The 16,451-nt window shown below is 36.1% G+C and overlaps 1 protein-coding gene across 4 annotated transcripts in view; it reads left to right on the top strand.

The window, feature by feature from the left end:
• Window positions 1–7,225, top strand: part of LOC118195969 (kielin/chordin-like protein) — a 46,783-nt gene extending 39,558 nt beyond the window's left edge. For 3 of the 4 annotated variants that reach the window (XM_035367316.2, XM_035367318.2, XM_035367317.2), the window contains 2 exons: window positions 1,746–1,793; window positions 6,845–7,225. In XM_035367316.2, the coding sequence (XP_035223207.1) occupies window positions 1,746–1,793; window positions 6,845–6,987 (191 nt within the window). In that variant the 3' untranslated portion in view covers window positions 6,988–7,225. Of the gene's footprint in view, window positions 1–1,745; window positions 1,948–6,844 lie in introns of all 4 variants that reach the window. The other variant, XR_004759346.2, reaches the window with a different exon arrangement.
• The last annotated feature ends 9,226 nt before the right edge of the window (window positions 7,226–16,451 follow it).

Raw genomic sequence — 16,451 nt, 5'->3', positions numbered from 1 at the left:
AACAGCGTTTCATTTGCAGAAATCCAAAACTCTTGTAATGCAAGCATGTTGTAGAGTCGTATTTTCTTTCACTCCCTTCCGTATGCTTTCGTAGTGTAAGTGGAAGTAAACTCGAAGCGTTTTATAGAGATTTGGGGTTCGAGTTCCGGCGAGGGCATTGCACATTTTCCATGCCTCCTGCTTCAAAAAAGAAAGGAGAAAAAAAAAAAAAACCTAATGACTCTACAGGCCTATAATGAAAAAGCTACGGCCCTATCAAATACTAAATACTGTACCACAGCAAACATTTACATATGGAAAGAATGGAAGATACATTAGATATAATATGCAGAGACTGAATTATCATAATTTCAACATCTTAAAAATAAAACAAACGAATAATCAAAAAAGTAAATATAAAAATTGTGGATACAATGCTATTCTATATTTAGGTTCACTTTCATATCTTCACAAAAATGTTATTTAATACTCTCACAGAGGTCTTCCTTGTAATCTTTGACATGATTCAGACAACAGTGACAAATAATTTTAAATGACCTCAGCAGCACAGAAATCTCATGCATTCCAATACAAATATTTTTTAATACATTGGTGTGAAAGTACAATCTTGGATTTATTTCTGCAAAATTATGAAGTTTATTGCTGAATTTTGATTAAATATGAGGACTACCTCTATGAAAAGCAAAAGCAAACCAGTGACATATCAAAATAAATAAGGTTTTCTCAATTATAGTTTACGGTGGTGATTTGAGATGTGAAAAATTCGTCCATTTCTTTTCCTTCTAGGTTCAGTGAATAAACCCTTCACTTTAAGATTACAATGTTTTAATGGTACACTAATACAAAACTGAAGATCCATTATTTGCAATGATTTCCTCTTCCATAAGCTATTGACAAAGCACTTATGTAACGGTTCATAAAACTTCTTATTAAAATTTCTGCACTTGTGAAAGAAGTGAAGCGCAGTTAAATCTCTCAAATAAAAGAAATTCATTAAAAACGACAGCAGACTACAAAATATCACATTACCTGAGATACTTGTATCAAATATTTCTCTATTAATTAAGTAAACAAATCTATTAAAGTATAAATCCGTATTGAAAGTTTTGATTTGCAATTAAAAGAAACGTCATTTCCTTCAGAAATATGTCTGTAATTAGAAATGAAATTACAATGTTATTCAAAATAATTAACATGATTCCTCAAATCGCAATCGTAATTTAAAAAGTTAGTGACAAATAATACATAAAATAAACAAGTTTCAATGTAACTTCCTTTACTTACGTGGCACAGCAGTGGCCGAGCGGTAAAATCGCTACACACTAGTAGAAGGACCCGGGTTCAAATCTTGACGAACGGGTTGGTTGCATGGGAATTTTCGAGGTTTTTCCTCAGCATAACGTGAAAGCAAGCCAGTTTCCCTTAAACATAGCTTCATGAAGGCTTCTTTTGCCTTAGGCATATAGCTCTCGTGTGCTTTTCCGTATATGGTATTCCGTAGCATAGTAACCTACGAGTCCATTTGTAGAACGCCAAGTAAAGCTGTCGAATTTATTGCACTTCAAATACGACATTCAGTGAAAATTTTAAGTTTTCATAGCAGACTAATGAACAGAACTTTTTTTGAGTGAAAATTCTTTGAATTTGTAATTTTAATTCTAAATTTACTCATTGCTTGACTTAAATCAACCAGTTAAGAAATATCATTGCTAAACACTCGTGTTTATATATATTTGCTTTTACAGATGGTATCCACGGTGCAGAACCTGTTGCCTTCCCAAAGTCAAACACAGGTATTTTATTTAGTCTACTTTTTCCACTACTTTATAAAGAACAGAAGTAAATTTGACAGCACATGCTAAATAAATCAAGAATAAATTTGTACATTTGCTTTAACTAACGGCATCTACGGTGCAGACACTGTTGTCTTTCCAAAGTCAAACACAGGTATTTATTTATTTTTTTCTTTAAGAGTACATTATAAAGAATAGAAATAAGTTTGAGAGCACATGCTAAATGAATCAAGTACAAATAATTCTAATAGTATAATTTTAGGCCCTTCTACACACCTAGAAACCTTTTATTATTAACAATGCTGAAAATTTGAAATTTTATTCTTAAATGAATGTCTACCAGTAACGAAATGAAAAACCTAATGAACACTGGTAATCCTATACGGATCCAGTTCCAATGAAAAGACTGTCTGTTGGATGTTTTCGTGGTCTTCCCAAGTGTAACGTAAATACGAGGTATTGCTCCTGAAAAGTTCTCCACAAATATATCCTTCGTAACAGGCATATAGCCCTTATGTGCTATGCTGTATTCAGTTAAACTGTAATGAATATAACAGAGTTTTTTAAGCAAAATCCCCATACGTGAAAGTATTCTGCTAAACAAATATAGATTTTTTATATTCTTCTCAACGCTAACTGATGAAATATTTCATAATGATTTAATGAGTAAACCAAAATTGCACACCATGACTGAAGCATCCTGTACGCTTGAAACTCGAGAAGATAATACAGAACGAATTTATTTTAACTTTTAAACGACCCAGTTCAAGATTTTTCAACCAAATTTTAAGAAGCAATTGTACGTTTTCAAATTGTGTTAAACACAACATGTATTGGGTTAAACAGAAAAAAAGTGTAATCTTTTTCAAACGCCGTGTATAAAATCGCTCAGAAAGATAAGCCAAATTAAATAGAATTGAAAAAAATAAAACAAAGGAAAATCTTTAGATTTAGAACAAGCAGTAGCGTTTTCAAAAATTTCAGCTGCATAGTCTTAATTTGACTGTTGGCAAACCATTCATTTCTTTTAAGGCTTTACTTATGTATGAAAATCTTAAATCAGTGTTTTAACTTCTAAATCGTAATTCCTAATATCTACGAATTAATTCAGTTTTTCTTGCCTATCACACTTTTCATCTATTGACGACATTCCGTGCTTCGTTTCTTTTCGTTACAGAGGGCGCCGTTGAGGTGAAATTTTTTCAAAATTTTTTATTCGATTTTATTCTGCATTCTTTCATTTACTAGCAAACGAAGATGAAATTGCTGCAATTATTCTAGATAATTCATTTTAATGCAAAATTTCGTTGTTTAATTTCTTCAGTTCTGGCAGATTACTGATAAGGAAAGCTATTGGTCTTAAAAATAAGTCGCTACAAAACTTTCAAGTACACACAATCATGTGAACAAAAACCAGACGTGTGACGTTTACCAAACCATTTCGTAACCTCCAGCAGGGCATATAAAGTGGGTTTATACAATAGATGCAAACGTAATCTATTTATGAGGTTTGGAATATTCTATCGTCAACAGATATCGCAGATCCCAATCATAAAATTAAACATGTCACATATATGCGTCACTGTACGGCATGGTCATGGCCTGCATCAACAGTAGGAAATAACGGCACTTCTCACAGCTAGTTATCGTAGAGTTAACGTAATAGTAGACGTAAGTTACATCACACACACACACAATGTTAAATTTATGTCCGCAACTTAGAGGCGTTTGAGGTGCGAAGGATATATGTTCTGAATTTAAAATAGGAATATCTGCGTCTTTGGCTCACTTTAAATGCCACTAGTTAACTGCGAATTACATGCTAAATACCGTTTTGAATTTGATGTAAATATCGCTGGAAAATTCACGATACTTTGTGTTGCATTGTCTCGAGCCGTTATAATTTGCCGTACTTTGCTCAGCATCATCATATATTTTCGGGAATTATTGCTGAGGATTTATGTTGCTCTTGCACGTAAACAACTTCTGTATAAAGTACTAGTTAGTGTATCCATATAGGAATCTAGTCAGTGTATCCATATAGGAATCGTAACGTCTATTGGATACTTCTGCCTCACATCCATTATTAATATCTGTATCACAACACGGGGATTACAAGCCATTTTGCTAATTGTTCATCTTGCCTATTACTCTCCAAAGCTACTTGTTAGCTGTCAAACATACTCGTGCTTCGAATCATCTTCCTACCAGCGGCGAGAAGCCATCAAGCCTTAAGGTTAAAATCACTGAACATGAATAATTTGACTAAAGGTTCAAATCCCAAAGAAAAAGGGCTGGTTGAATGGGAGCTTTCATAGTTTCTCTCATCTGTAACATAAACAGGAGCCAGTTTCCATTAATCCTACACAAAGACCTGTCTTCCATTTGGCAGATGGTGTCCGCCGATAACATCCCGGCGAAATTATCGCAGTTCTAAAACATCGTCGTCGAAAATAAAGCGGTTCAAAAACGTCGCAGTTTAAAAACACCGTCGTCGAATATATCTTGCTAAAAAACAAATTATCTACAAATCAACGCATGACGATAACATTGCAGACATGCTTTTTTCACGTTTTAATAATTGTAAATGGATATTTTCTTAATGATTTGTGAGCACAAGACGTAAAGAAGGATAATTTTTACTTTCACATTTTTTATTAACTAATAAATTTTTGCTAAAAAAGTAAGAAGGAAACTTAAGCATAGAAAATTAAATGCGACTTATAGATTATACTTTTCATGAAAAATTACCAGTAAAAACTTTATAAAAATGATTTATTAATGCCTTTTGTTAGTTAACTATGTCGGTTTAAAATTCTATTAAGTGCTATAAGTTGCTCTGATTTTCTATGCTTAAAATTCCTTATTTTCTCAGCAAAAATTTATTAGATAATAAAAAATATGAACGTAAAAATTATCCCTCTTTCCATCTTGCGCTCACAAATCATTATGGGAATATCCATTTACAGTTATAAAAGCCTGAAAACAGCATGTCTGCGATGTTATCGTCATACGATGATTTGTAGATACTCTATTTTTTACTACGATATTTTCGACGACGATGTTTTTAAACTGTGAATTTTATTAACCGATTTATTTTCGACGACGATGTTTTGTAGCAGGACGTTTTCTTTTTGCGATGTTTTGTAGCACGACGTTTTAGCCTTGCGTTGTTTTCTCCGCGATGTTTTCGGCTGTAACCGCGGGCCTCAACATTTGCAGCCACGGACAATAATGTATCTGAGTAACGAGGTCGTTCTGTAATAAAGCACATTATTTGAAGATGACATGCATGTGGTAGGGCAATGGCTATTGCTTGATTGTTATTCAGATTACAGCAAAGCGCAAGAAAGCTATCTGCCAGGTTACGGCCGAAAACATCGCGAAGAAAAGAACACAAGGAAATGTAGAGGAACAAATGTTGAGGTCCGCTCCACTTTGTGCGTCCTGTTCTCGGAGTTGCAACAGTTTATGGAATGTCTCATTTTTTATCCGTTGTTCTGTTTACATATGATCAGCCCCGAAAGTTTCGTGACGACAGCCGTCGGAAATCCAATAGGGAATGTTTATCCGATGGCTTTATGGTCACAAGCTGCATAAGCCAAACGTTCGCTGTTAGACAACCACCCACTGCTACATCGCACACCTTTGGTTCTGTTAAATTAAATTTCAACTTAAATTTAATTTGAAACTTCGGATCAGTAAAATATCTAAAATGAATTGAATAATTCTGAATTTAGGAATGTTTTCCAATAAAGTCAGAATTTAGTACAATTTATCGAATTTGGAGGGCGTATACATAGCGGACCATGGTATTTCGATTTCTTAAAAAACAATTAGTAACTAAGTCGCCGCCTGGGAAAATGTTGGCGCTGCAAAAGCTGATTTGTGTCTATAATGAATGTTTAAATGTCAAACTACCCAACACGTATGAATTTCATTAACAAAAAAATATTGTTACTTAGTACTGAGGCTCAATATGACCACCATTGTGATGTTCCAAGAACTGATACATTGCACCACATTTTCCATGGTGGCTCGCAGCATATCAGGATTAATTTATGTCACTTGTAACGTTATTCGATCTTTCAAATTTGCGATATCGAAGACATGTCTTTGATTTCAAATCGCTGAATCATGTTTCGTAAGTTATGCTCATCAGTCCTTTTCGCAACTTCTTTAAGCACCTAAATTCAGGAAGTTAGATTGGCATTCTCGTTCCGCTGATAATACAGTTTGACTAACAAGGCAATTTCCCGCGAGGTGTAAGAGTCATCGAAAGGCTGCTGCCCTCAGAATAATGAGAATTCTCCCCCAGGCCTTTCCTTCTATACTCGTGATCGCTACACTGAAGCCGATTACGCAAATTAACGTATTTTATTAGGTAAACAGAGCAATATTTTCATTAGTCCAAAAGGGCAATTTGCCCAGAAGGGCTATTACTTCGTTTTGGCATTTTGCGTTGATTCACTATAAAAGGCGAATCACCTTTTAAATTGTTGCTACCAAATATTAGAGCCCTATATTATATTTAAGGAAATTAAATAATTAAGAATCTGCATAAATGTATGTATGTTTCTCGCATTGCGATAAAACAATTGTACCCAGAGCCATCAAATTTTGAATAACGTACGTCTCTACCCGAATATGGGCATCTCGAAGCCCAAATTTAGAATTCGGAATTTGTTTTATCTATTTCATATTTTGTAAAGCATTTGTGAGTTTTTGATTAAGAGACTCAACGATTTCAAAGCGAGCAATGGCAACACTATACTGGAAAAAAAAGAAAGAAAAACACACACATTTTATAACCAGCGCGCGAGACTGTGTATCGAAAATTCTATTATAGCCTCTTTTGTATCTCGTCTTACCTACGAATTAAATATAAGGCAATTCTAACTCATTAGTGAAATTTTCTAAATTTAAGGATTATTTAGTTCTCTTCCCTATTCTAGCAGAAGTGCCTTCTCTTAAAGTTTAAGCTAATTATTTTAAATGTAAATTTTAATGTAATCATAGATACTTGCATTTGCATTTTTTCCCCTCCACAGATGATCTTTGCCGTTATCGAGGAAGATACTACAAGCGTGGATCTACAGCATACCTAACTGAAGATTTATTTAAACAGATTGAATGCAGATGTGAGGTACCTCCCGACTTCAAATGTATCAAGAAATCTTCCAAAATGGAATAAAGAGGGCAATACGGAACGTTATCCACAGTACGAACTTCTATAATGTACAAATTTACACATCTCTTAGACTTTTGTAATAACTTTTAATTATTAAATGTTTCCTCTCAGAAATATTCCAACAGCTTTCACTAATGCACAATATTTGCACTTTCTGCAAAGTCATTGTAAAGGACATATTACAAAAAAAAATTTAATTGTACAATTAATAAAAGTATGTAAGATTTCAAAATAATACAAATTTTAATGTTTGAAAAAAATTAAATCTTTGATCACCAAAAGCAAATGGAGATTCATGAAATAGAATTTTAAATTTACGTGCCTCTTTTTTGTTTGTTGTTGTGTGTGGGAGGGGCTAAATTTTAAACACTTAATAAATAACTAGCTAAAAAGAAAATTATCAGTAAGCCTTTAGACCAATTTTGGAGCACTTTGTATGAGTATGTGCAAATTTGCCACATTTGAAACGATACAGAAATGCATTAATGAGGAGAACTAAAAAATGTATCTTTATTTATAATATTCGAGTAAAGATACAACCGAAGCCGGAACTAAGCTTCTTTAACTGACATGTGTTTATGAAATTTACTTACGTGTTTTATAAAGTTTGATTTATGATAAAGCATGCGAGGGCTATCAGTCTTAAGGATAGAAATACCTTTGCGGAGCACTTTCTAAGAAAAACTGGCTCAAATCCGCATTACGCATGGAGAAAACCGGGAAAACGCTCGTTCACCTAGAATCGGAAATACATTTTTGTGGCTTTCCCCACGTGTAACGTGGATACCAGCCAGTTTCCCTCCGAAAATCCTTCACGAAGGCATCCCTCCCTTTAGGCAACGTCTTTTGACGTAATCAAATAAACCAAACCAGCCTTCTTATTTCATTTAATACTTCGTGCTTATTTATTTCATTTAATTATTTACCAACTTATGTCATTAAAGGTTACTAAATTAAAAACCACATGGCATAGTACGAAGATAAAAGAAGGGTAAGTATTTTGAAAATATTTTTCGTAGACAAGCGAACCTGCATTTTTTGTGTGTGTGTGCGTCTAACACTGGCGTTTGGCGGTACACATAATGATGGCATAAAGTATCACTAAGTCACGGTTTTGTTTTGAATGAATATTTCACGTACAATAACACCGTCTGTTGCTCTTGAAATTTAGATGCCGACGGTCACTCGGCTTTAGAAAAATTAGTGATAACAAAACATTTCGTCCATGCTTCGAGATCTAGCGGACTTTACTTTGGACCGTGTGTCCCTGTCAGCTGATCAAAGGAAAGATCACTGAATAACACAAAGTACTAAAACATAACGCATTTCTATATTTTGTGCCAGTCATCATTTTATGGGCTTTCTAAAATGCTACTTAACTCGTCTACATAAAGGTTTAATAAATCAGTTTAAGAGATGCGATGACTATAAGCTAAAAACTGCTCTAAACAAGAATAGTATAATGAAACCTTTTCTGACAACAACAAAAATTTGTGTTCATTTAAGCAGCTGAATTTTATATTCCAAAGTGGTCTTTATTATAAATCCCTTTAGTTAAACTATACCGAAATACAGCACATAAACTGTTAAATTATTCATTCATCGTTTTAAATAAATCGCAAAGCGCAACATTTAAAATTTAATTTTTTTTTTTTTTTTTTTTTTTTTCCGGTTACAATTATCCCTATCGACACTCATCGCATTTTAACACACTCAACCAGCATAGCTTTGCCTTAAGTTTTTTAAAGAACGATACTTGTTTGTCAGTAGAAATTAAAATAATTAGCACATATCAGAGACACCCACTTCATATTCCTTTACAAGGGTTGAACATGTGGAACTACCATGCATGCTCCTACAGCAGAGTCAACACAATACACAGAACTTCTAAAACAAGCTTACGAGCGACCGAACGGTAAAGTAGTTTGGCCTGGGTTCGATTCCAGGAGAAATGGCTGGCTGCATGACAATTTTTGTGGTGGTCCCCCCCCCCAATGTGTAATGTAGATACAAACAGTTCTCCTCAGAAAGTCCTGTACTAAGGCATTCCTCCTCTTGGACAAATAGCTCTCGCATGCTTTGTCATGATTAAATAAAACTTTATAAAACACGTAAGTAAACTTTGTAAACACGTATCGGTTAAGGAAGCCTAGTCTCACATTATTTTTGTAACTTTGTCTGAATTTTATCTTGAGAAGCCCCAGCCTTCTGAAGTCTGAAACCTTTTCAAATGATACTGGCAACTTCGAACAATTGAACATGTTCAGCAAATGCAGGAAACAAATGTAAAAAAGGAACGCCAGGGAAGTAAAGTGGTCGTGCTGTAACTTACATTTAGCTAGCAGTGCCGGTCTGGTGCTTATAAATAAACGTTTTATGTTGTATTCTGTCGGTCTGGGATTCATGTACCTGAAGCTTTACCAAATATCGCACGATTCTGATTTTTTGTTTCATACTGAATAAACTTTCCGTAAAAGAAGCAATGCTGAAATATGCATGAAAATAATCCTCTATATGGAAGAAGAAACATCCTGGCCAAAATAACTTTTCAAAGGTGAAATAAGTAAGAAAGGAGTGGGATCATTCACTCGACATCTCCGAGATTAAAATCTTTAATTTGCATAGACTCTTCTGTACTCGTAAGCATACCTCTGACATTACTCCCAAACATTAACAAAATTCCTGAAATTAGTTCAAATTGAATTATTTAAAGCAACGATTCAAAATCTTAGTTGAAACATAGAATGCTCTAACAGCATGCTTGAGTTCCCTGGCTCTACAACAGATGACGCTAAGGAAAGTAAGGAGGTGGTCGGATAACCAAAAACTGTTCTCAAATATGTTTGGTCAATTCGCAGCAACTTTTTCCAGTTTGAGCAATTATCACTACTCATACCTTCAAAGAATTTTACGATTAGTTGCTTTTCTGCTTTCCGGGATCATTATAGGACTAATTTAAGTTCTATACTAGAATCCAGGGCAGATCTAGAAATTTATACAAAATTTCTTTCCATGTAAAACTAATTCTAATTACAGTCATCAAAAGTATCCTGAAAGTTGTTTATATTCACACATGCGAAATATCCCTAGAATTCAGTCATTCAAACGACCAATGGCTAAAGCCATGACACAGTGGTGCTTCTTTCGAATTTATTCTCGGCGATTGAGCAGATTGACTGATGCATAAAGTTTTTCCTATTTATACGAATTATCGCATTCCATTAATTTGGACACCGTTCCTCACCTCATAGAAAAAGTATCACCTGGATGTGGCTCTCAACTCAACCTGATCTGGCATGACGACCTCAAAAATTATTTGACATCTCATAATGAGCCATAATTTTTCTGGGAATTTTGCGTGGGTAACTACTATGTTACTGCCTTCAATGTGCTTCTCAGAGGCCAAACAGGAATGCTACCTCTCACATCTTTGAAGGACGATTTCGATCCTCTTCCCCCCTTCCTTCTGAATGGTTGGATTAAACGCAACATAAAACCAAAAGCAACATTTGGGATCTTCAAAGTAAGCGTTGCATATAGGACTTAAACTTATTGCTATGAAAAGCTGAGGTTGATTCAGAGTTTCTAAACCCTGTAGAAGATTCTAATAGACCTATAAGGTAAAATGCACGCCAGTTTCCATTAGAAAATTCGGCATAGAGGCATCCCTTTCTGTAAGTATATAACAAAATAGAGCTGTCTAGAGCGATGAGCTAGAGAAAGCAATGATTTCTTGGAGAATTACCTAAGGAAAAACTGTTACGCTTTTATGTTACACATACTGAAAAATGAAAACTCTCAAGCAATCTGTCTAATAACTAGGAACACAACAGAAACAGGAAAGGTCAGCTATGGGGCACGAGTGCTTTTTACAGATGACAGCCGATTTAATCTCATTAGAGATTCTGGATTATCTAAATATCTGGTGGGGATAATGCAATCAGCACTCTCATATCATCATCGGACACTGGTTTGGAGATGGTGGATTTCTCACTTGGAAAGATATGTTTGATGGGCGCATAGAAGGCCCCATCTTCGATCCCCTTTATTATTTTTATGTATTTATTTTAACCCTTGTTTGCATATCATAAAACTAACGACACATGGAAAATTATTAATATAATTAAAATATTGCTTCTTAGAGTGACAATTTAACAATGTCGGTATGTTTACTAATTCAAATCAGAGGCGTAGAGATTTTCAGGGCCCAGGGACAACAGAAGCTTTTGCAGCCCCTTGTGTGTACCACGAATAGAAAACATTTCATTCTAAAATTTCTTAATTACAATTCGGCGCCCTCTCGATGCTGCGCCTAGGGACAGATGTCCCCCCTTGCCCCACCCTAGCTACGCCACTGCGTACACTCGAAATGATTTGTACATATACTAGGTGAATCTGAAAAAGTGGGCAAAACTTAACAGTGTGATAGAACGCAGCTATACGAGCAATATTCGTCATAAAATGTATGGTCGGAACGCAAGTGGTGAGAAGTTAAAAGGTACTAATTCAGAAGTCAAACAACAAAAATCAGCGTTATATTTACAAAATTTTCACAGGACTAGTTTCGATGGTTTTACCGAACCACCATCTTCAGCTGCAAAACCGCAAATGAAAAAAATGCATTTTTTTCATTTGCGGTTTTGCAGCCAAAATTTTGTAAATATAACGCTGATTTTTGTTGTTTGACTTCTGAATTAGTATTTATTCGGCGTGTTATTGTGTCTTAATTATTAGTTAAAAGGTAGTTTTTCAATGTCACATTTACAGAATTAAAACAAGAATAAGAGCAGATACTTCAGAAAACATTTTATTAACAGGAATGTAATAGGTATACATGCTCAAAGAAATTGCTCAAAAGACCTTCCGCCAGCTGTAATGCAGGCTTCACACCTGCAGGATAGGAACTGACTGAAGACACCACACATTTCCTGAATATCTCCGGCAACAACGGCGATTCTGGCGAATAGATCCATATTGGTTTTAGATTAGGCTTTTTATATGGCTCCACAGAAAAAAGTCCAAATACGAGAGATCCGGTGATCTTGGTGTCCAAGCTATGGGACCACCTCGACCAATCCATCGCCCTGGAATTTCGTGAGTCCTATAACCAGCTATTCTCTCAGTAATCCAAATTAGAAAATGCCGTTGGGTGCAAGGACCAATCCTTTTTATACCATTTGCTAGCCAGAGGCTCGCCGTTTGCGTTTCTCCCAAACTTTCTATGACGAATATTGCGTGTATAGCTGCATTTAATCACGCCGTAAAGTTTTCCCCACTTTCTCAGATCCACCCCGTCTAACATTTTGCTCTTGTTTGAAAATTAAGTAGAACTGACTTTATTTTTAAATGACCATTCATTAAACATAGCTAATTTATAATAAATATTCAATTAATATTTATTGTAATTTTTTTGCAGAAATATGCATTTAATATTGTTGCGTGCGTACGGGTTCGTTATGAAATGAATGCACAAGTCCGATGAAAAATGAACAAAAAAAAAATTTATTATTATCACAACAAAAATGCTTAAATTTTCTCAAATTATCATGCAGTATTACAATATCTCACAGTAGTTATCTTTTAACTACTCAAATGTCCAATAGAACGTAATTCAAAACAGCTAAAGAACGCTAATCCGCGAATTCGCTACAATCAACAAGAGCAGTTTTCTAAACAACAACAAACTAAGCAACTACTACAAACTGAGATGTTTTCCTCCTTTTATAAGATTTTAAAATCACGCGCTAGAATTTTCCACTACTTTCTCGAAATCAAAAAGAGATATTTATTTATTTAATGCACGCGCTCTTGTAATTTCAATTTTACGGCTTAGCTTTCTTTTAATATTCGTCACGCGCTGCACTGCGCGAGAAATAAAATCATTTAATTTGTAATTGAACTAACATTAGCTTTTTAAATACCAAATTCGTAACACTGCCCCCTTCCCAAGGACTGCACGTCCCGGGCAGTACAATCCCTGGACAGGAAGCTAAACTTACAACTGTGGCATAAATGCATTAATAAGCATTACATTACAATAATAAACAACATGAACAATAAATGCAATACATAAAACAAATCAAATACACATTTAAAAACAAAATGGACCATGGTCTTATACTATTTACAATTATTTACATTATGTACTATGGCCATAGTAATGAGCTAACCTGTCGTAATGAACGACTTTAGGTTTAGAGTTCGAAGACTTACGAATCCGAACCACGACGTCATTCAGCCTGTTTAGGACTGTGTACGGCCCATCCCAAGGTGACTGTAATTTCGGACAAAGTCCTTTCCGTCGAGTCGGATTCCACAACCACACCTTGTCTCCTTCGTGGAATTGATGTTCAGTAGCTCTTGTGTCGTATCGGGTCTTCATCTTCTCCGTCGCCAAGTTGACTCGCTCTCGTGCAAAATTGTGCATCACTTCAAACCGGGCCTGGAGATCTTGAATATATTCCTCAGACGATGAAGGAGCATCCGGAGGGCGGCCAAACAATAGATCACAAGGCAGACGAAGGTCACGACCGAAGAGCGTCTGTGATGGAGAATAGCCGGTAGTCTCGTAGACAGCACTGCGATAAGCCAGTATCTATTCTATGTTGTGTCAAACTAGTTCGACCCACGTCAGAAGACGAGCGGGAGAAAACAACTTGAAGATCTTTAATGACGCGATCGGCAGCATTTTTCTCTTTATCGTTTAATTGTGCATTCTGCAATAACTCCGATGTAATGCTCTCTGAGGACACGGATTCTGGGATGTTACTCTTTCTTTCAACGCTGGTTACTGGAGTACATGTTGCAACCACTTCACCTTTCATAATAACTCTCGACTTTTCAGTTACATTGGCGACTCTCACCGGGATAACCGTTCTGGATAGGTCGACGAGTGTTCAGGCTACTAGTACTCCTTTTGGGATATTACAGTTATTGGGATATTCTATGATGCCGTAGCGGAAATTTCTATTTTCGGCTATGGATCCAGGAAGTAAAATTTCTGTTCTTGCCGGTATTGTGATATAGTCTTGTGCTATGATTTTATGGACAGATTTAACTTCTTCATCATTAACGAGAAATAACGCTATGTCCTCAGATGTAGAATGCAATTCGTTATTTTTAAAATCCAAGTAAAAATTGTATTTCCTTAGAAAGTCCAATCCGAGTATGCAAGAATCAGTGATCTCTGCTACATATGCCGTGTGATGGTAAGCGGCACTTCCAAACGTGATGTTAACATTTACTTTTCCGTCGATGTCGATCTTCTCACCGGACACAGTCTGGAGGGTAACGCAGGGCGGCGTCCAGATAAGTTTGTTTCCTAGTTGTTGAGCCAAATCTTTTCGGATGATGGTGACGTTGGCTCCTGTATCTATAGTCATATTGCACGGAACTCCATTAATATGTCCTATTATGAAAAGTCCATTACTGCCGCCTCTCACTGCAGAAATCTGAAGCGCTTTAAACGGGGGCTTTTCATTATCTGGCAACCTCCGCCCCGCGAGATGGCCACTAATTAGTTTCCCTGCTGCTTGTTAGAAGCGGTCTTAACATCAGTACCCTGGGGTGTTTTGCAGTTTCGTCGTATGTGTCCTTCAGCACCGCAGTTCCAGCACTTAACGGTCGGTTTCTTCTCACCAATATTCCGTCTCAAGGCGTTCAGTTGTCTAGTTAAATCGTCAAGTCGAGCGGTGACTTGATCCCCTGGCTCCTGGACTTGAGCAGCTCTGACTGGGTGGCGGTCTCGACGAGTGGCTTGCTGGGCTGCCTCAAATTTCATGGCGTACACTAGAGCACTTTTTAAATCTTTTACATCCGCCATTCGTAGAGCTTTCTGTATTTCAGTATCTCAGATGCCGTCGATAAAGTATTGCAAGGACAGGATTTCCCTTGTTTCTGTCGGGCATTCCGAAAAGGCGAGATGGGACAGCCTTTCAACATCCGCGGCGAGCTCCTGAAGTGTTTCGGTAGGCTTCTGTTGACGAGATTTTAATTGGAGCCTGCTGTAGTCTTTTAAACACTTCTCCCCAAAGCGCAACTCCAAGGCGCCGGACAGAGCTTCGAAATCTAACCTTTTGTTTTCGGGAAGAGTCTGAAGGATATCCGCTGCGTCGGCTCTTAGAGAAGCGGCGAGATGACAGGCCTTAGCTTGGGAATCCCATCCATTCGCATCCGCCACGATAGAAAATTGTGTCTTATACACCTGCCAGGAGGTCTTCCCATCATATGTGGATAGCTTCAGAGGTGGACGAGCAGGCATTGGTAAGAATTTAAAATCATCACTCCTGCTCCCTGCCGACGCTACGAATTTCTTTAAAGTATCCATTTCTTTGGCAACTGCAGAAACTCTCTCATCAATTTGTTGTTCGATTTGGTGTTGGACGGCACAAACTCTTCCTTCAATTCGTTCCTCCACAGCAGAAACTCTCCCTTCTATATGTTCTTTTACAGAAGAAACTTTTTCTTCTATTTCTTCTTTCACCGAAGAAACTCTTTCTTCAATATGATCTTTTACGGAAGAAACCTTTTCTTCAATATGTCCAACTTTATTTTCAACTGCTTCAATTCTGCCTTCCATAGCTTCAAATTTATTTTCTATTATGCAAGTAATTTCTCTTTTCATTTCTTCTTGACCAGCTTGAACGGCTTTCATTTCGTCCTTAACGGATTCCTGGCCCAATTTCATTTCTTCCTTAACGGATTCCTGCCCCAATTTCATTTCCTCTTTAATTTCTTCTTTAAATGAGGCAAAGGCTGATATTAACTGCCTTAATTGCTCTTCCATCGCTCTTGTTATTGGCATTCAAACCCCACTCCTGACACCAAAAATTGTTGCGTGCGTACGGGTTCGTTATGAAATGAATGCACAAGTCCGATGAAAAATGAACAAAAAAAAAGTTTATTATTATCACAACAAAAATGCTTAAATTTTCTCAAATTATCATGCAGTATTACAATATCTCACAGTAGTTATCTTTTAACTACTCAAATGTCCAATAGAACGCAATTAAAAACAGCTAAAGAACGCTAATCCGCGAATTCGCTACAATCAACAAGAGCAGTTTTCTAAACAACAACAAACTAAGCAACTACTACAAACTGAGATGTTTTCCTCCTTTTATAAGATTTTAAAATCACGCGCTAGAATTTTCCAGTACTTTCTCGAAATCAAAAAGAGATATTTATTTATTTAATGCACGCGCTCTTGTAATTTCAATTTTACGGCTTAGCTTTCTTTTAATATTCGTCACGCGCTGCACTGCGCGAGAAATAAAATCATTTAATTTGTAATTGAACTAACATTAGCTTTTTAAATACCAAATTCGTAACAATATTTATTTGAACTATGCATCTTTAATGAAGTATTATCAAATCAAAGATTTTTAATTTCTTTTATAAAGTATAATCTGAAAACTGAGCTCTTTTGATGAAAATGGAGAAAAACATTTTTCAAAATAAATTTTATT

This window comes from Stegodyphus dumicola, chromosome 3 (assembly GCF_044657685.1).
Source record: "Stegodyphus dumicola isolate Sdum_Otavi_A_Nest chromosome 3, ASM4465768v1".
Classification (NCBI taxonomy): Eukaryota; Metazoa; Arthropoda; class Arachnida; order Araneae; family Eresidae; genus Stegodyphus; species Stegodyphus dumicola.
The sequence above is the reverse complement of the archived record's forward strand: the minus strand, read 5'-3'. Positions and strand labels throughout refer to the sequence as shown.